General features: G+C 34.9%; 1 protein-coding gene across 1 annotated transcript in view; it reads right to left on the minus strand.

Moving 5' to 3' along the window:
* Window positions 1–21356, minus strand: part of SCFD1 (sec1 family domain containing 1) — a 100093-nt gene that overhangs the window by 63330 nt on the left and 15407 nt on the right. Inside the window, exons 6-10 of the mRNA XM_039247148.1 lie at window positions 20691–20778; window positions 16918–17007; window positions 14178–14233; window positions 13158–13243; window positions 10933–11032 (exon numbers count right to left, since the gene is read on the minus strand). Coding sequence (XP_039103079.1) covers window positions 10933–11032; window positions 13158–13243; window positions 14178–14233; window positions 16918–17007; window positions 20691–20778 — 420 coding nt within the window. The remainder of the gene's footprint in view (window positions 1–10932; window positions 11033–13157; window positions 13244–14177; window positions 14234–16917; window positions 17008–20690; window positions 20779–21356) is intronic.

A 21356-nucleotide genomic window follows, 5' to 3' on the forward strand; every position in this document is an offset into this window, starting at 1 on the left:
CTATCCTCCCCCTCCTTCTTGCATTAGACCCAGATGGTTCCTTCAAGTAATAGCAGTATTTTATGGCTCAACTCTACTTGGAAGAATAAGCTAAGGACAAAATATGGCTATCAAGTAAATGAGTAAATGAATGATAAGCAAAAAAGAAATTATATGGAGAAATTATATAACATTACTGCATTATTATCATCTTGGTTCTAAGACAGAAGGTGTTAATGAATGATAAGCAAAAAAGAAATTATATGGAGAAATTATATAACATTACTGCATTATTATCATCTTGGTTCTAAGACAGAAGGTGTTTTTTTTTTAATGTTTATTTATTTTTGAGAGAGAGACAGAGCACCAACAGGGGAGGAGCAGAGAGAGAGACACACAAAGAATCCAAAGCAGGCTCCAGGCTCTGAGCTATTAGCACAGAGGCCAACGTGGTGCTCAAACCCATGAACTGTGAGATCATGACCTGAGATGAAGTTGGACGCTTAAATGACTGAGCCACCCATGTACCCCTTGAAGTTTTTAATTAAAATTAAACTCTTAGGTCTTAGCAGATTAATATACTGATTACAACCTAATCTCTTTTATTTTTTTAAATTTAAATTCCAAGTTAGTTTAGTGTAATAATGATTTCAGGGTACATGAATGATTCATCACTTACATACAGCATCCAGTGTTCATCCCAAATGCCCTCCTTAACACCCATTACCCATTTGGCCCATCCCTCCACTGAACACCCCTCCAGCAACCCTCAGTTTGTTCTCTATATTTAAGAGTCTCTTGGAGCAATTGGGTGGTTCAGTCAGTTAAGCGTATGACTTTGGCTTGGTCATCATCTCACGGTTTGTGGGTTTAAGCCCTGCATTGGGCTTTGTGCTGACAGCTCAGAGCCTGGAGCCTGCTTCATATTCTGTCTCCCTCTTTTTCTGTCCCTCCCCCACTCATGTTCTGTTTCTCTCTGTCTCAATAATAAAAAAAAATAAACATTTAAAAATTTTTAATTAAAAAAAGAGTCTCTTATGGTTTGTTTCCCTCTGTTTTTATATTATTTTTGCTTCCCTTCCTTTATGTTCATCTGTTTTGTATCTTAAGTTCTGCATATGAATGAAATCATATGATATTTGTCTGTCTCTGAATTATTTCACTTAACATAATACACTCTAGTTACAATCATGTTGTTGCAAATAGCAAGGCTTCATTCTTTTTGATTGCCGAGTAATATTCCTGTGTGTGTGTGTGTGTGTGTGTGTGTATGTGTGTGTGTATGTGTTTAATCTGGCTACTGTCAACAGTGCTGCTATAAACATCAGGCTGAATGTGCCTCTTTGAATTAGCATTTTTTAATCCTTTGGATAAATACCTAGTAGTGCAACTGCTGGGTCATAGGGTAGTTCTATTTTTAAGTTTCTGGGGAACCTTCATATTGTTTTCCAGAGTGGTTGTACCAGTTAGCATTTGCACCAGCAGTGCAAAAGGGTCCCCCTTTTTCCTCATCTTCACCAATATCTGTTGCTTCCTAGTTAATTTTAGTCAGTCTACTTAACCTCCTCTTGATAAAAGTAGATCAACAATACAGGGTCTAGTACATTAAACCATACCCTGCAACTTCCTATGTTTTGAGAAATAACATAATAATGGTAAGAACACTTTCACTGTTTGCATTAACAGTCAGGCAAATAAGAAAAATTCTGGTATTAAAAATTGGGAAATTAGAACATTCTGTGCTGTAGTCATTAAAGAAACTGAACATTTATATACAAATACAAGACAACAGATTTACTTTTAACAGGTAGAGTCTAACCTGTTGCCTCTGATATTCATATTTCCTTAACTTAGAAGACTGGGACACTGGTGTCCCCAATCACGGGTTTTAAATAAGTAACACTGAGAAGTGCTAAAAACATGGATAAGTCTTTAGCAGTCTTGGTTCTCTTTTACAACTTAAAGGAGACCAGTAGACCCAAAAAGAGCTAAAGTTAACAAAATTACATTTTGATGAAATAGGTGACACCCATTTATGCGGAGCTAAGATTTATATTCACATGAGAAAAATAGCAAAGTAAAATAAAATTAACTTTTATTTTGTCAAAGAATTGAGACAAATCTAATCAAGTGTCTAGATCTATCAGTTTACAGAAAATATTGGGGATAGAGAATCATATCATGTCAAACTGATTTCCATAAGAAGCAACCAAACACAGAAATGTAGGAAATTCTTTAGAAAATGATTCCTATTCCTTCAACCAAAAAATGGCAATAAAAAATGGAGAGGAATTACTGTAAATTGAGAAACTTAAAGATGTATCAACTAATGCAATGTAGAGATACTATTCGGACCCCTGTTTGAACAAACCAGTTGTAAAGATGCATCTTTGATGGGCGCCTGGGTGGCTCAGTCGGTTAAACATCCAGCTTTGGCTCAGGTCATGATCTCATGGTTCGTGGGTTTGAGCCCTGCATCGGGCTCTGTGCTGACAGCTAGCTCAGAGCCTGGAGACTGTTTCAGTTTCTGTATCTCTCTCTCACTCTGACCCTCCCCTGCTCATGTAGTCTCTCTCTCTCAGAAATAAAAATAAAAACATTTAAAAAAAATTAAAAAAAAAGATGCATCTTTGAAACAATTAGGAATTGCTGAACACAGAAACAGTATGAAATACTACCAAAGAATAATTGTTAATTTTGTTAGGTATGATAATAAAATTATGCTATTTTTTTAAAAGATAAATGCTGAAGTATTTATGCATAGATCATATAATGCCTGGGATTAGATGCATATTGCCTGGGAAACTGAGTGATGCACATGGGGTTAATTATAGTATTCTATAACTTTGTGTTTTTGTATGAAATATTCCCTGATAAAAATCTTAAAATTTTATTCACAAAAATGAATACAATCCACAATTTTTTGCCCCTTGCCACAGTGATTGTGAAAGTACGTGTTGAGATGGGGCTTCATCACCCTTAATTTGGGAGTTCCTCCTTGCGCATCCACATTGGACATGAAACAAAGAATACTGTGAACAAAAATATTTATTATTTTAATACGTGGAGGTTCAAGGGTTCTTTAATACTGAACAGCACTACCTAATATATCCTAATTCAGATGCCAAGGTATTCTGTAAAGATTCAGCAATGCCAGTGACACTCTGATAAGCTAGTTCATTCTTATTAAAGCAAAATTCCTTCTTACTCTAGGAATCATGGGCTAGAAAAACTCCTAGAGATACACCGCTGACTATACGCAACATTTACAATTTATTCATTCTCTAAACGAGTAAAGAACTTGAGACGTAACGACTTAGAAGCAGGATGTCTAATACAATTGATACTGATCACATGTGGCTACTGATTGTCTGGAAAGTGACTAGTCTGAATTGAGATGTAATACAGGTACAAAATACACCAAATTTTTAAGACTTAATATATAAAGAGAGTATGAAATACTTTTAAATTGATTATGTATTAAAATGATAATAATTTGCGCCCCAATGTTTATAGCAGCACTATCAACAATAGCCAAAGTATGGGAAGAGCCCATAAGTCCATGAATGGATAAAGAAGATGTGGTATGTATATACAATGGAATATTACTCGGCAATCAAAAAGAATGAAATCTTGCCATTTGCAACTATGTGGATGGAACCAGAGGGTATTGCGCTAAATGAAATTAGTCAGAGAAAGACAAATATCATATGATTTCACTCCTATGAGAACTTTAAGATACAAAACAGACAAACATAAGGGAAGGGAAGCAAAAATAATACAAAAAAAGGGAGGGGGACAAAAACATAAGAAACTCTTAAATCTGGAGAAAAAACAGAGGGTTACTGGAGGGGTTGTGGGAGGGGGGAAGGGCTAAATGGGCAAGGGGCATTAAGGAATCTACTCCTGAAATCACTGTTGTACTATATGCTAACTTGGATGTAAATTAAAAAAAATAATAAATTATAAAAAAAGAAGTTGCCACACAAAATTTCAATAACAAAAAAATGCTAATAATTTGGATTTATAGAGTTATGTAAAATATATTATTATAATAAATTTCATCTATTTCTTTTTATGTTTTTAATGTGGCTATGGGAAAATCTAAAATTACATCTGTAGTTTACACTTCATTTCTGTGAAATAGCACTGTTTTTAGAAACTCTGAACTTTGGTCACTGATGACAAGAAGGGAGAAAAGAAAAATAAGTGAAGACATTAAGACAAAAGAAAGAAAAAAACCTAACTTAGAATAGTTCTAAGAAACATTTAATTGAAAAAGAAAATCTTTCTACAATGCTCCATCATAAACATAAATGTCTCAAAATCTTATGTACTAGGCAAGTGCGCTGTAAGGGGAAAAAATGGTAGCAACCTAAAGCTAGATTAATAAATGTAAGTAATACATACTCTTCTTTCCCTTAAATAAATTTTTTTTAAGTTTACTTATTTATTTTACGAGAGAAAAGAGAGAGCATGGGAGGGGCAGAGAGAGGGGGAGACAGAATCCTAAGCCAGGCTCCACGCTGATGGCATGTTCAACATGGGCTTGAACTCATGAAATGTGAAATTATGACCTGAGTTGAAATCAAGAGTTAGATGTTTGGGGTACATCTGGGTGGCTCAGTCAGTTAGGCGTCCGACTTTTGGTTTTGGCTCTGGTCATGATTGTATGGTTTGTGAGATCAAGCCCTGTGTTGGGCTCTGCAATGATAGCACAGAGCCTGCTTGGGATTCTCTCTCTCCCTCTCTCTCTACCCCTCCTGCAATAGTGCATGCTCTCTCTCTCTTTCAAAATAAATAAATAAATTTTTTAAAAAATCAGAGCACTAAAAACAAGAGTCAGATTCTTAACCAACTGAGCCACCCAGGTGCCCCTCCCTTAAATAAAATTTTAATCCAAGTTCAGAAATAGCAATGAATACAGAAATACACTCAAACGATCTCATTTTTAAAAATGAATGAAATCAAGGATGATTTCTTGGCTTTTATATAGTCTACACACCTTTAGTAAAAGCTTCCTATGAACAACTTAGATTGAGTAAAAGTTTACATTATTCTTGACTTTCAGGCAAATGCCTAAAATTAATCCAATTTAGTGCTGTCCAAGATGTTTTGTGTTAATAAAGACTACAGAATCAACACAGTATCAATCTTCAAAGCATAAAACTTTGAACTGCATTTAGGCATCCATTATACTGTAATCACACATCTTTAAAAAAAATGAGTGCTTCTAAAATGCTTGTCTAATAATCTGTTAAAAGTATGTATTTGGAAACTACTTCCTTTTTTTAAGTAGATAAAAAACCCTTTATATATTAGTATAACTTGTGATTTAATGTTTCAAATATTAAGAGTCAGTAGCAGAGGATCAAAGACACAAAAAGGGCATCTAAGATATGAAAAAATAAAGCCCAAGTAAAGAACAAGATACTAAGATGAAATAATGCCCGTCTCCCTTTGCTCAATGGGAACTACTCACCGCAGACAAACAATCATATCCACCCTTCCGATAACCAAGGTATAATAAAAAGTAAACATGACTTTGTATTATTAATTGTGCTTCTTATATCCCAGTAAAAGGAAGGGGCACTGTAAGGCTTTTCACTAGAAGAGTATATTTCCTATATTAAATGCCAACAATCTTTCTGGCACACAGGGAAGCTGTCTGAATTTTCAGTCATTTCCAAGGTCTAAATATATAAATACTATCAGTGTTCCAGATTTTCAGGCAAAGATATTTAATATAGAAAGCAAGCTCCAGGGGCGCCTGGGTGGCTTAGTCGGTTAAGCGTCCGACTTTCACTTAGGTCATGATCTCGCGGTTCGTGGGTTCGAGCCCCGCGTCGGGCTCTGTGCTGACTGCCAGCTCAGAGCCTGGAGCCTATTTCAGAGTCTGTGTCTCCCTCTCTCTCTGACCCTCCCCTGCTCACGCTGTCTCTCTCTCTCCTAGAAATAAATAAAAAAAATATTAAAAAAAAAAAAGAAAGCAAGCTCCAATTTCAGGTTAACCATTCCTATCTAGAACTTTTACTCCATCTTGTGGAGGTAAAGGGAATAATTACTAAGAATGTTAAAAATTCCAAGGAAGCTTCAAAAGCAGGAGTTTTAATTTAAAAAAAAAGACATAACAATTTATGATATGCCAGTTATAGTTTTTTCACATTTAGAAACTGCATTAAAATTAATGAACAGGTGAAGGGGGGGTGATGGGTATGGAGGAGGGCATTTGTGGAGATGAGGACTGGAAACCAACTTGACAATATACTATTTAAAAAAAATTAATGAACAGGAGTTACCATATGATCCGGTAATCGCACAATTGGGTATTTACCCAAAGAATATGAAAACACTAATTCCAAAGGATATATACACCACTATGTTTACTCAGCATTATTTACAATATTCAAATTATGGAAAGAGCCCACTGTCCACCAACAAATGAACAGACAAGGAAGATATGGTATATATATACAATGGATTAGTCAAACAAAAAGAATGAAATCTTGCATTTGCAACAATACAGATGGATTAGAGAGCATAGTGCTAAGTGAAATATGTTAGAGAAAGAATGAATTCAAATACCATATGATTTCACCCATATGTGGAATTTAAGAAACAAAACAAATGAACTAAGGAAATAAAGACAAACCAAAGAAGAGACTCTGGACTATAGAGAACAAAGAGACGGTAACCAGTGAGAAGGTAGGTGAGGGGGGATGGGTTAAATAGGTGAAGGGGATTAAGAGTACACTTATCTTAATAAGCAGTGAGTAATATATAGAATTGCTGAACCTATACTGTACAACTGAAACCATAACACTGTATGTTAACTGTACTGGAATTAAACTTTTATTAAAAAAATCTTAAAAAAGAAACTTAATGAACAGGATTAAGTCAATACCAATCTCTTTAAAAAAACTATTTTCATAAGATCTAAATGTTCTCATAGTAATGTTGAACAAAGACTGCTTAAAGGTAATATGGAATCTGAGAACTTAGCCTAAGATAGTTAACTAGACAAGTGCTCTATTATTTGTAAAAACAACAAACAAAAAAACACTAAAACCAAGAATAACCCAAAAGTCCAGAGGAATCCATTACTCCAACCTCCATGCAATCAGGGGTAGTATTTGTTCTGTTTACTATATACCCAATGACTAGCATGGAACAGACACTTAAAAATATTTTTTTGAGGGGCACCTGGGTGGCTTGGTCTGTTGAGCATCTGACTTTGGGTCAGGTCATGATCTCACCATTCATAAGTTCAAGCCCCACATCACGCCTTCTGCTGTGAGCAGAGAGCCCACTTCAGATCCTCTGTCCCCTCTCTCTGCTCCTCCTCCACTCATGCTCTCTCTCTCATAAATAAATATTTTAAAAAATACTTTTTTGAACTGAATTTTTGGAGACACAAGATTACTAACTTTTAATTCTGTGAACTGAAGGGGAGAGCAAAACCAAAAACAACCCTCAACCATCTATTTTGAGCATCTATTTTAACTCCAAAAAACAGGAAATAAACAGTACATTAAATATCTCACAAAAATACAAGGGTAATAAAAGCTAAAACACACACACAAAAATTAGTAATCACAGCCCTTTCTATTCTCATTTCACTCTACAATAGTGAAAACCTCAAAGGCCAGTATAAGCCTTATCTGGCTTGAGGAAAGCTCTGCCCTAAATTAACTTGGGTTTAAGAGGATTGAAAGAAGATTGTTTCCCAATTTTCTATTCCAACAACAGGGAGTAAGAGCATATTCCTTCACAGTGCAATTACTTGTATATACACCTTAACTCCTGTGCTCAAAGCATCAAGTACGTTCATGAGAAAAACATCACAGTATCTCAATGCTCTATACAGCCTCCACATACAACCAGCAGGAGTAAAGAGATGACTCCTAGCCTATAGCACCCTTAGCTCCCACCCAAAAGCCAGGACACCAACATACAAATCTAATTTGAGATAATCAAAACTATCTCATCATGCCCATCTCTGTCTGGCTCCCTATACTATCCCTCTTAGATCCATCTGTCAGTCTTAACCAATTCCTAAAACCCTTCTCTCATACCCTCTGGAACTCACTCAGTCCAATAGCCAAATCTCCTATTCTGAACATCTACTCGTAACTTCCACTGTACTTTCTTGCTCTAAATGAACTCCAACTGGTTGGACCCAGGATTGAAACAATGGTCTTCCTTGCTACTCCCAGATTCTTAACGTGGCCTCTTTCGTAAAACCACTCCGCCCTTGAAATTCCTGCTATTAGTCTATGACAGCAGTTGTCACTCAGAGGCAATTTGGCCCTTCTTTATAGCCTGGTTATGGCACTGTGTGTAGATGCTTTGGTTGTCACAACTGAGAAAGTGCTATTGACATCTAGAGGGTAAAGGCCAGGGATGCTGCTAAACATCCCACAATGTACAGGGCAGCCCTCCACAGCAAAAAGTTATCAGGTCCAAAATGTCAATGCTGGGGCACCTGGGTGGCTCAGTCGGTTAAGTGTCCGACTTCGGCTAAGGTCATGATCTCGTGGTTCGTAGGTTTGAGCCTCACGTAGGGCTCTGTGCTGACAGCTCAGAGCCTGGAGCCTGTTTCGGGTTCTGTGTGTGTCTCTCTCTCTACCCCTCTTCCACTCATCCTCTGTCTCTCTCTGTCTCAAAAGTAAATAAACTATTAAAAAAATTAAAAAACAAAATGTCAATGCCAAGGTTGAGAAATCTTGGTCTATACCCATCCTGACCATTAATGCCTCCTACAGACCTGCAGGACACTCTCATGCCCTGGACCAACCTCTCTCTTTTGATCATTTCCACTGATACACAAACGTGCTCTAATTTTTCTCATTTAAAAATCTTTTTTTACCTCACCCTTTCAGCAACCACAACTTTTCTCAATTCTCCTATACAGCAAAAACTCTCACAATTTGTCTATATTCATTCTGTCTCTTCTTTCAATCGTCTTAAACCCACTTCAGTGCTTTGCCCCTACACTACAGAAGCTGCTTTTACCAAAGTTACTAATAACCTTGATGTTGCCACACACACTGATGACTTCTTAGTCCTGAGCATTTGTCTAAATTCCTGCCTCCTCTCTAAAAACAGTTAATTCACTGCCTTCCAAAACAACACAGATCTACTTCTCCTATCTCACTACTGATTATACTGTTAGTTTCTATTCTACACCCTGACCTCTAAACGTTGAAAAATGCCTCTGAGTTCAGTTCTTGGAATCTTCTCTCTTCTTTCTATATTCATCCCCTTATTGACCTCATTTTATCTCTTGGCTTTAAATACCATCTATATATGGACTACTCCTAAATTTATTTCTCTAGACCAGGTGTTCTTCTTGAACTCCACTCATACATCTATCTATCATACATCTATACATTTCAATACTTTAACAGACATCTCACATTTAACATGTCTGAAACTTAACATCTGATCACCCCCCCCCCCCCAAATTTCTCCTTCCATGTCTTTCCTATCTCAGTAAATAACATCTGTCTATTTGCAAAGGGAATACTCTGGACTTATCTTTGACTCCTCTCTTTCTCTTAGATCCCATATCCAATCATCACCAAATCCTATACTCTACATTCCAAAGATAATCACGACCCTCACCATTTCCATCCTGTTGTAGGCCATTATTATCTCTTGCTAAGATAACTGCAATACCCTCCTATTGGTTTCTTGACTCTTCATATGCCACCCCCACCCAAGGAATTTCTTTTCAACACAGCAGCTAGAGTGATACCCTTAAAATGTATATCAGATGTCACCTCATTTACTCAGAACTGCATGTGGCTCCCCATTTTCCTCAAATTAAAAGTCAATATACCAACAATTGTCTATAATGTCCTATGCTACATTACTTCCCATATACTATTTAACTTCATCCCTTGCTATTTACCCCCTGCCTTACTTTGTTCTGGTCATCTTGGCTGCCTTGTTATCTTTTAAACATGTTAGGCATCTTTCTGCTTAGAATGCTGTTTTCCCATATAGATATATAATTCACTACCTTACCTCCTTTAGATCTTTTCTCAAATGTTTTGTCACAGAGTAGGCCCTCTAGTAGTAGTTGAATTCTTTAGCCTCTTACATGACCTCCTAACTAGTTTCCATGTTTCCTTACTCAAGGTTTAATTCAGTAGTCCCTTCGATTCTTCTTGCCCTCTCTAGTGAATGAGAGTTGCCTACTATTTCATCAACACTCATCCTACAGTCTAAAATGACACAGGACTCTAGGAGGAGCACCTGGGTTGCTCAGTTGGTTAAGTATCTGACTCTTGATCTCAGAGTCCCTGAGACCAAGACCTGCATAGGGCTCTGCACTGATAGTGCAGAGCCTGTTTGGGATTTTCTCTCTCCCTCTCTCAAAATAAATAGAAACTTTATTTAGTAGATGAATATATGTGTATGAACATAAATACAGATTTTTGCTTCAGGCATGATTTTACATATGTGGAATTAGTTCTGAAAACATATGATATAATATAAAAATTACTATTTCCTTTTACCATAAAATGAGGCTAGGTGATTCCCAGGAGAAAGGGAGAATAACAGCTTTCCTGCCCAGGTAGAAATATATTATTTATTTACTTTCTCAGTATGGCAAAAAATTAAATAAATAAATAAAATATTTGGTATGAAATATTTTTTAGAAGTCACTCATTTTCCTCCATTTCTTTCTTCTCCATCTCTGGCAACAATACAAATGATTAATCTTGTACTTTAAAGATCATAAATTTGGAACTTTAAACCTCAGTACTTCACTATTCTCCATCATCCACATCCAGTAATACCAAATCCCATCACTTTTTCTTTCATATTTCTCAGCTCCATCCTTCTCATCTGTGTTTTGGCAGCCATGACATTAATTTTAAATTAAAAGGACCACTGAATGTTACTACACTTTAGTAAAAAGTAGTATATTTAGCCTCTTACCAGTACGTCATGCACCAAGGCTTGATATGTCCAAGTATGGTGTAAAGGAGTTGCCAAATCTATGTTTCTGTCAACAAGGACTAATAAAGGCCTTTGGAAGCTGTAAATACATTTAAAAAATTATGTAACTCTTGATAAAAGTATATACCTCTCCATTTTTCTAATACTTTTCAGTATATATCATTTTGATATGAACAGTAAGTATGCTAATATTGACATTCCATATGGTTTGCTCTAAAATTTTTTTTAGCATAGTCAGTCAAGTAAAGTAATGCTTTGGACTACTCAGAGCCTGTATATAATGCTAGATTATAAGTCTCGGGGAACTGTCTTAAAGGAAATAATCTATACAACTACTTTTACAGAATAATTGTATAGTTATCGAAGTAAGAAAGTTGCTTCTACTCAGACCTGTACTTCACACTTCTGGAAAAAAAGAACAGTTATTGTCAGCTTCAGGGAAAATTATCAGAGTAGGATCTTACAAACGTATACAAATGTTTGACAGTTTCAAATAACATACAACTTTTTTTTCTGTAAACACAAATTGAAAAAAGCAGACTCTAGAGAAGAGCCTCATGAAACCCTTTCCCATTACAATATATAAAACCAAAGCATTAAGCCGAAATGGTACCTAATTATATTATTATTCACCTACCAGCCACTTCATATATTAATGATGTGCAACAGACCTAAACAGAGGGGAGGCACCAAGTCATCTGGTTGCCACTTTGGCACTACTATATCACGAGTATACATCAATTTTCACAAGCTACTGTTATCTGATCAATTATTCATGTTTCTCCGGATGGAGACCTTTGGACCTTTGACCACTTTAGTAGCTCATTATACTGCACTGATTATAAATGCACTGCACTGACTATAAAACTCTGCAAAAAATAAGTAGGAGCGGCACAGTTACCACCTACTCTCATTTATTACTCCAGAGATAGGTGAAAGGCAAGGAAGGATTGTCTATGGCAAAGTTTCTTAATTCAGCACTCCTAAGATTTGGGGTTGGGTCATTCCTCAATATGGGGCTTGTTCTGTGCACCTTAGGATGTGCAGAAGCATCCTATAGTGTAGCCCACTAGATTCCAGTAGCATCTACCCAGTTGTGACAGCCAAACATGTCTCCAGACATTGGCAAATTCTTATAGAGAATCATTAACTTACAATTGGATTCAAACATTTTTAACAACAGTCAGTAAGGCTGCTGACTCTTAATTAAAATAATTTAGAAATTCATCCAATAAATTAAAAATAACTGTTATAAATTATTTATTATTATTATAAAAAGGTTTTTAGAAATTATCCAAATAAAATAGTGCCTTTATATAGGTTTCTAAGGCTTTTATGAGAGCACTTATAAGAAGGGAACTGTTACGTAAGATATGCTATAGTGGTTCTTTCTATTGAAATAAAAATTAGATGAGAATGTGGTGTTTCTGCTCTCTTTAAAGAGAAACATTTTGAAGAATACTTAAGGCCAACAATGAAATCACAGAAGAGTTTAAAATAATGCAGAAGCTGAGACAGTTGAACAAACAAGTGAAACACAATGTTAGTATAAACTGCAAGTTATAGGATAGCACAGAAGACTAGAGAACCCATCTAAATTAACTTGAAGTCTATGGAAAGTTACCATGGAATTATTATTCCTGGAGGGCATTATACTAAGTATCAGTTTATTTTCACAGACTTTATTAATTCACCTAAAAGTGGGGGTAGGAATGAATTTTCCAAAATAGTGTCCCTTCCACTTGACATAATTCTCAGCCATCTGTGTGGGTTTCTTTACTTCTTACACCAATATTGCCCATTAACTTTAATAACCAAGTATTTCAAGGCAAAAATGTAAATGAGATGATAGCTCAAAACATACAAAAGCATCACAAGTTTGTCACTTAGTGTTTTCATTACTAAGAGGCTCAATGATATTCGAAATAAAATGGCTTCTGACCTTCAAAGCCATATAAACAGAAAAATTTCTCTTACAGATGACAAAAATGCAAAAGACAAAACTCTAACAACAGAACGTAAATTAAATAAAATATTCCACTTGTGTTTCAAGAAAAATCTGAGTCAAAACCATGATAGTGGTTACCCAATTAGAAAGAAACAAATTTCAATTACAAGTATAAGGGTATTTTATAACGTAAGAAAATAACCCAAGAAACTCTACCAATGTTTCTTTTCAAGTCTTACATTAACTAACATAATACCTGAATTGGCCAGCTCCAAGTGTGTCACCTGTAAAAAGACTGTTTCTTGCATCTCTGAGATTTTCTCGAAGCTTCTTATCTAGTTTCTGAAAAATCAAATTTGATAATAACTGTTAAAAAAACAACTTCACAGAATTTTGTTCAGGATAATACATAGTATGTTCTTAGTTTCATAATTAAGAAACTTGGAATTTCTTTACAAAACAGCAATTCTAAAATCTAAATATTTTAGCTTCTTTACTATTCAGTAACATAACTTGGACTTAAAAAGACCAATGCCTTTTCTATTCTGACTCAGGCCTGATTTCACTACCAATCACTTTTCATTCACTATTTTTACTTTAGGTACAGGAACAATTTGCAATAATGAGCTACCATCTTTCCCCAATCAGGACTCTGTCTTTACTGAGTGATGATGCAAGAGGCTCCAGAATAGAGATGAAATATGTGAAAGAAAGCAGACCATCAGTCAATGATTCATTTTGGCTAAGAAAACTAAAAATGTCAGTGTATCTTCCATTTTTCCCAACCACTTACACTGTTTCCTTTTCACTAATTCAGTAACTTCTCTAATCCCTTATTTTTCAATTTTTAAAGCAAACTTTTGAGTGCTCAATTTAATCCAATATAGTGGGACAGCAAAATTCACTTCATTTTAAAAATGTCAATAGACATTTGTTACATGAAGTTAAATATAAAATGATTTGGAGGATCAAATACATGTGTAATACTACTTGTAGACACAAAGTGGAAAGATGAACATATGTTTTAGTAAACAAGAAACAGCTGAAACAGCACATCAGAATAAATAATTCCTTTCAATCATGTAAAGTACATAATGATTACTTTTTATTTTTGGTGGAATCCCAATGTTGAAAAATAAAAATACTTGCTTTTGATATTTAGTATATAACCCACAGCAACCATAAACATGTAATACTAACAAAAACACTTGAGTTACTTATTGAAAACAAATGATACATTATTATTTATCACCAATGGATATCTGCATGAACTCACCACTGCTACCATTTCCGCTGCTGTTCCTCTTGAACATCTGATTATAGGAACAGCACCTATTTTAACAATAGTTGGCAATGATTTCAGCTCTTAGTAATTAAAGCGGATACTTATAAAATACCCAAGCATCAAAAATACAATAATAGTATACAATTTCAGGCTACAGGCCCAACAAGACTTATTATCTCAAGAGTAAAAGCAAGGTTTTTTAAAAAAAAAAAAAAAATCAGGGGTGCCTGGATGGCTCAGTCAGAGAAGTGCCTGACTTCGGCTCAGGTCATGATCTCACGGTTTGTGGGTTTGAGCCCCGCATCGGGCTCTATGCTGACAGCGAGCTCAGAGCCTGGAGCCTGTTTCAGATTCTGTGTCTCCCTCTCTCTCAAAAATAAATAAAAACATTAAAAAAATTTTTTTAAATCAGGGAGTCAAAAAAAGACTATTTTTTTAATATGGCATTGGCCAATCAGTGTGACCAGAGATTTTTTTTTCATGAATTAACTAAATCGACATATGACTCCCTACAGACAGGTTCAAAGAGTGTGCTCACAGGATTCACTTTAATTTGATTTAAAGAAAAAGAGTGAAAAGAGCTTCGTTAATTTAGTGGTTTGTTATTATTCTTTATTTTACAAATTAACAATTAAGGGTTACAGTCTTAAAAAAATTTTAAAGATAAAGAACACGTTCTTCACATAACATGAAAAGCTCCTAAAAGGTGGCCTCAGTTCATTATTGAATCAGCTCTATTAGACTTCTTAATTTCTCTCTTTATTACTCCAAGTTTTATAAAAGGCTGAAATCCTAAAGTTATAAAAAAAAAAAATCCAATTGCACTGAAAAACTCAGAAAACTGAGAACACTGTCATCTTTATATGCTGAAACTGTTGCATTTTAGATTCTATACAAAGCATGTTCAGTCAACTGGAAAAGTAAAAATGTAGATTAGCAAAATTTTTAAAGCTCTTTTCTTCTAATGGCTAATTATATATGCTTGTTATAAAAATTCAAATTATATTAGAAATATATAAAGTTAACTCTCTTTGATTCCAGCACCCTAAAAAAATCCCTACTAAGAATTCATGAAGACATGGATGTCTTTAGGTTATTTTCTACATACAGTCTTATCAAGTGCATTTATGAAGAGTACAAAAAACAAAAATAGGATATTATACATACTGTTCTTAAATTTGCTTTTTTTCATTTAACAGCTTCATGTTGACACCCTCCTATGTTAGACTGGCAGGAATTTCAATTTTTCTTTTGAAAAAATAACTTTCTGACACTGTATATAATAAAGGCGGCTCTAATACTTCAGGGGTCTTTATACTTAACTGCTCTTTTTCAATCTACCTTTATCATGAAAATATAACTATCATCAGGGTAAAACAATCTTATATTCAAAAATACCCTAACATTCAGCACAATTTTGGAGAATGTGTAGGATGGCAAAATAGGAAGGTTAATTATGTCTGTTTAATGACTGAAAGTTACACATACACGTGCTTTGTTTAAAACAGTAACAACCCCATTTGAAGGTACTCAAAAGCAGGCAGAAGGCAGAGGAAGGTAAAACTCTTGAAAGAAGAGGTATATTTGAAAAATGAGACACACTTTTAACCAGCTTTCCTTCTGAAACTACCTTCTAGTTTGCAAGGTCCAGGGGAGAAAGAGCTCGGGGAGAAAACATAAGACCTAATGAGCTAAGGAATCAAAGACTGGAGTTCAGGGCTGGAAATTATAGAAGAAAATCCCTAAAAGGAGGGATCTCAAAATTTAAATGCAAATTCTCAAACTTGTCTATATCTTAAATTACTTTTCATGGTATCTCTGTTTTGCTTAATCTCCTTTGTGAAATGGAGAAACTTTAGTGTGAGGATCATTTTAACTGTGATGTTTTCAGTGTCTGCAAAATTAAAATTGCAATTAGAAGGTTTTTTTAGATACCTACTTTATTTAAAAAAACTATTTTTAGAGAGAGAGAATGCAAGCGGGGAGAGGAGCAGAGGGAGGCAACGAAGGAAGAGGACAGAGTGAGAATGAGATAGAAATAGAGACAGAGACAGAGAGAGAGAGAGAGAGAGAAAGAGAGAGAGAGAATCTTAAGCAAGCTCCACGTTCATCCCACAATGCTGGGGTCATGACCTGAGATGAACCCAAAAGTTGGTCATTCAACCAACTGAGCCACCCAGGTGCCTGGTATTTTGAAGGTTTCTGAGCACATCTATTAGTAATAATAAAGCATAAAATCACACATTAGATACTGAATGCAAAGTAGCTGTAAGTGAATTTAGAAATACCAAAGAAATGTTTAAAATTCTGAGTATAGTAGGTTAATATTATATGTAAATTTAGTGTTTTCTGGAACCTTCAAAGTGTGCTTTAATAGTTACATTTATCTCTCTTCTTAAAAGTATTATTTGAAATTTTTCCTAATGGAATATTAAAAGAAACTTAGCAGGCACATAGCTAAAGTCACCATCAAACCATTCAAATATATTAGAAAGTTATAATTACCAAAGACATCTAGGCAAACAACCCAATAGAGCTGTTAAATGCTAACTCAAGAGGAGTAAGTACATCAAATTATTAGAAAGATTATGGTTTTATACAGTACAGAATGTATATTTTATCCCAAATATGGAGAGTACAGAAATCCAGACAAGAGGATCTTGTAACAGATTAAAAGAAGTTGCCAAATAATTTATTTTGAAGAAATAGCCACGAAGATTTGAAAACTTACCCAGTGTAACAAAAAAGCAGAAGAGGCTGTCAACAATCGTGTCCATAACAGTTTCCATTTCTGTGTCTGTGATATCTGGCCTGTTAATGGCTAAAGTAACAAATGGAGAAAAAACGTACCAGAACTTATGTCTTTGATAACATTGGTAATATTCAAACAAGTAAAACTTTTTATCCATTAAGCTTTTAAGTATCTATTAAAAATTATACTATCTCAAAAAAAGATAATACTCCAATATCAGTAGCAGTGACTAGTATCGATAGAGTAGTATTAAGAAAAAAATCCACCACATAAAGTATACAAAATTTTTGCCAGAGCACATAAAAAATATCATATTCCATAATTTTATTCACAAACACTAGATGGCCAGAAACTATTGACCTTTATTATGCAACTTTTGCCAGAAAAGGACAATGCAAATCAATTATTGCAAGACCAGCGTCACATATACTTTTCTTTGTATTATAGTAAGTTAAAATGAATTTCTTTTCTGATGTACTACACTGTACTTAAGTGGTTCCTTAACTTTAGTAGGCCTAAGAATCATTCTAGAAATATGAGAGAAGAGAAAGTTTCTCTGGAAGCTATTAAAAATTCAAGATTCTTAGCTCTTTCCCCCAGAGAGTCAATTCAATAGAATTGGATAATTCTAAGAAATCTGCCATTTTTTAAAATGTTTACTTATTTTTGAGAGAGAGAGGAGGAGGGAGGGAGGGGGAGGGCAGAAACAGAAGAGGACAGAGGATCTGAACCGAGCACGGTGCTCACAGCAGAGAGCCTGACGTGGGGTTCAAACTCATGAACCCTGTGAGATCATGTCAGGCGCTTAACCAAATGAGCCACCCAGGCACCTCAAGCCTGCAATTTTGACAACCACCTCAGGTGATTCTTAGGGCTACATTTATTAAAAAACAAACAAACATTCTGCTGTGAAGACTATGCTTGACAAAGTCCTTACCTTATTCATCTTTCATCTCACACAATACCTAGGCCTAGTATCTGACAAGTAGATGCTCAGTAAATATTTGTTGAGAGATTGACTGGACTAAAATATCTATATAATATTTTTAATTTCACAACACTCCAAATATGAAAACAAACAAAATTTAACACAACTTGTGATTATCACGAGAGGAAAGCAGAATCCAACTGGATAAACTGAAATATTTAAAGAAAATATGAACCATGCAGAGAACATAAAAATAATAAAGAATTCAACCAGGTACTATGAAATCTAGATGAGGGAATGTGCTTCTAATGTTGCAGATTGTCATTCAATCATTCAAATCATATTATAAAAACGGACAGAAGATACAATGTAAATTCAAGCAAGACCAATCCAGGGAAATACTCAACTCGTTCTGTCAATCACTGGTACAGGTAAAATCCAAATTGAAGCCACCAGCCCTTAGATCCTATATACTGGTCTCACACCTCTAAATGAGAACTGACCCAAAGAGTAAAAAAAAAAAAAAAAAAAAAAAAAAAAATTTCATCAATATCCTCAACTTACTTATGTTAACAACTTGGTTTGTCTGAGAGTGGCCTGGCTTTGAGAAGATAAATCTGCTTCCTCTATTGAATAAACTCCCAGTCCAAGAAAAGTAGGTTATATTAATAAAATCCATGATATTAACATACTCACGTTTGGGATAATCTGTTTAACACGATCACTTAAAGCACTTGTAACGTCTGAGAGGATCTGGCACATCATTACAAAATGGTTAAGAGCACTGTCTCTGGATTGAGTGCCTTGGTTTAGTAACCTGGTTCTGCCATTTCCATATCAAGTTACTCAATATCAGTGCTCAATTACAAGTACATGAACGTGTAATGAATTCAGACTCACTATAAATTTAATTATTTGTAAAATTATTTAAATATTATATTTATAAAGTTGCCTGGTCTCATTTTAAAGTACTTAAAAAAGAAAATACTAAATTTATAAATTCAGTTTAAACTGTTTAAGGGAAATCAGCAAACCAAGTTTGCATACTAAGCTTGTTAATCGGGACTGATTAAAATCTAGCCTGTTTAATCTGAGTTAACTGATCAAAAAAGTTAAGGTGTGTGGCTGGGTTCTTTGCTTTTTTTTGTTTTTAATGGAACACTTCATGCATGTGCAGATGATCCTTGCACAGGGGCCCTATTAATCTCCGTATGGTTCTAATTTTAGTCTATGTGTTGCTGAAGTGAGCACAAGGTGCTTTTATATAACCAGATTTACAAATAATATAACAATTGATAAGGTTAGCTTAAAGTTAGCTGAAGGAAAACTGGGCTTTCAACATGTAACTTTAAAAACTTAAGTAGCTAATTAATTTAAAACTCAGTTAATTGTAAATAGATTTATATAAATAACAAGTACTGTCTAAAATCTCTTAGGTGGGCAATTCAGCAAACGCTTCCACCTTTTAGGGATGTTGTTTAATTTCATCAAGAAAGCATGCTACAGAGCTCAGTAAAACCAAAAAATTGATGTTCCCTTCTCTCATGGAGCTTAACATCTGGTCCAATATTTCATAATAGGTTATCACTGGCATTGTGGGAAGACAATTTTCAGTTATGAGCATGGTTACATACTGCAGAACATCTAGCATACCTAGTTCCGGCTCACTGAATGCTGCTTAGTGTGACAATCAAAAACACCCTTCTACATTTCCAAATGTCCTAGAGATGGACATACTCTCCACTTAAGAACCACTGTAATTTTAATTAGCTGCAAACGTCTCCATCTTTAAATAGCAAATTAATGACTCTTTCAATAAACTGAATAATCATATATCCTATAGAATGGGTTTTCCTTTAAAATATTCCATATAAATTATCAAGGGGCAGGTAAGTTTCAGTTAAGCAAGATGAGTAAATTTTAGAGATCTGTTATACAAAACTGTACCTATGGTAAACAATACTGTATTGTACACTTGAAAAGGTTAAGGGAGTAGAACTCATTTTAAGTGTTTCACACATAGGAAAAGGAACATAGACAATAAAATGTGGTATGGGTGTTGTGTGGTTGTGTGTATGTATGCATGTATGGTCTGTTAGTTTTAATCTACATCCAGAAATGGTATGTTTACAAAAGTGGGAATGCAAACAAGCTCCAGAGATGGTTAGACAGCATTTGATCAATATTCAATCTACCAATGTTCAATCTACTGGTACATAAACAAGGTATAAGAATCAAGGGAGTCTAACAATGTATATTTGAGAATTGGACCTTACTTCATTCCTTAAGCTACAGTAGCTGTTGACACCTAGACAAACAATATTAACTAACCTTTTGTGAGTACCTCTTATGTGCCAGCAACATTTCTAGGCATTTTATGCACACTAATCCATTTAATTCCCACAAAAACTCTGTGAGGTAAATATTATTATTATCCTCACTTTACAGATGAGGTAACTAAAGCACAAAGAAGCAGAGTAACTTATTTTTGTCTAAGAGTCAAACTAGTAGAAATTCATTGAATGCTACTACTAAAATACTGTCTTACTTGCCATGAATAAACCATTCATGTAAGCTGTTATGGCGCAGGTATCTTACAAGTCAGAGGACTGGTACTTCATTAAGCTTACAAAACACATCTAGTACATGTTTTTATATGTGACATAATTCAGCCTAAGACTTGTTTTCTTTGCGTGCTTTAAAAAATCTTTTACAGTTGTACTGCTGGAAACAAAACTGGTTTTTGAGTGTACTAAATGTGCTATTTTTTTTTTACAGTACATCACTCCTTTTAACGAATTACAATATTCCTGTTTTTACATACCACGATATGAAACAAGCTCCTTATTTTGATTACATAATACAAACATATCATCTTCCAAAGTAATAAAATTGAGATACTGATCAAAAACCTGGAAATAAAAGAAAAGGTTTATAAATCAATTTTATAATATTTTTAAAAATTTTATTTATTTATTTTAAGAGAGAAAGAAAATGAGCGGCGTGGGGACAGAGGTTTTAAAGCAGGCTCCACACTTACAGTAGAGAGCCCAATGTGGGACTCAAACTCACAAACCGTGAAATCAAGAGTTGCATGCTCCACTGACTCAGCCAGCCAGGCACCCCAATTTTACAATATTGAAAGCACATTTAGCTTGACTTAATTAACCAATGGTAAAAATGGAAAAATTATCATTATATTCAATAACTAAAGATTACACCATGTTACAAATTGCCTCACTGGGTAAGAATGAGGACTTGATATATATATTTTTTGATGTTTTATTTCTTTCTGAGAGAGAAAGAGAAACAGCATGAACAGGGGACGGTCAGAGAGAGAGGGAGATACAGAACCTGAAGCAGGCTCCAGGCTCTGAGCTAGCCGTCAGCACAGAGCCCAGCGCGGGACTCAAACCCACAAACCGTGGGATCATGACCTGAGACGGAGTCGGACGTTTAACTAACTGAGCCACCCAGGTGCCCCAAGTTG

The sequence above is a fragment of the Hyaena hyaena genome, unplaced genomic scaffold (assembly GCF_003009895.1).
Source record: "Hyaena hyaena isolate Hyena2069 unplaced genomic scaffold, ASM300989v1 scaffold_291, whole genome shotgun sequence".
In the NCBI taxonomy this organism is placed as follows: domain Eukaryota; kingdom Metazoa; phylum Chordata; class Mammalia; order Carnivora; family Hyaenidae; genus Hyaena; species Hyaena hyaena.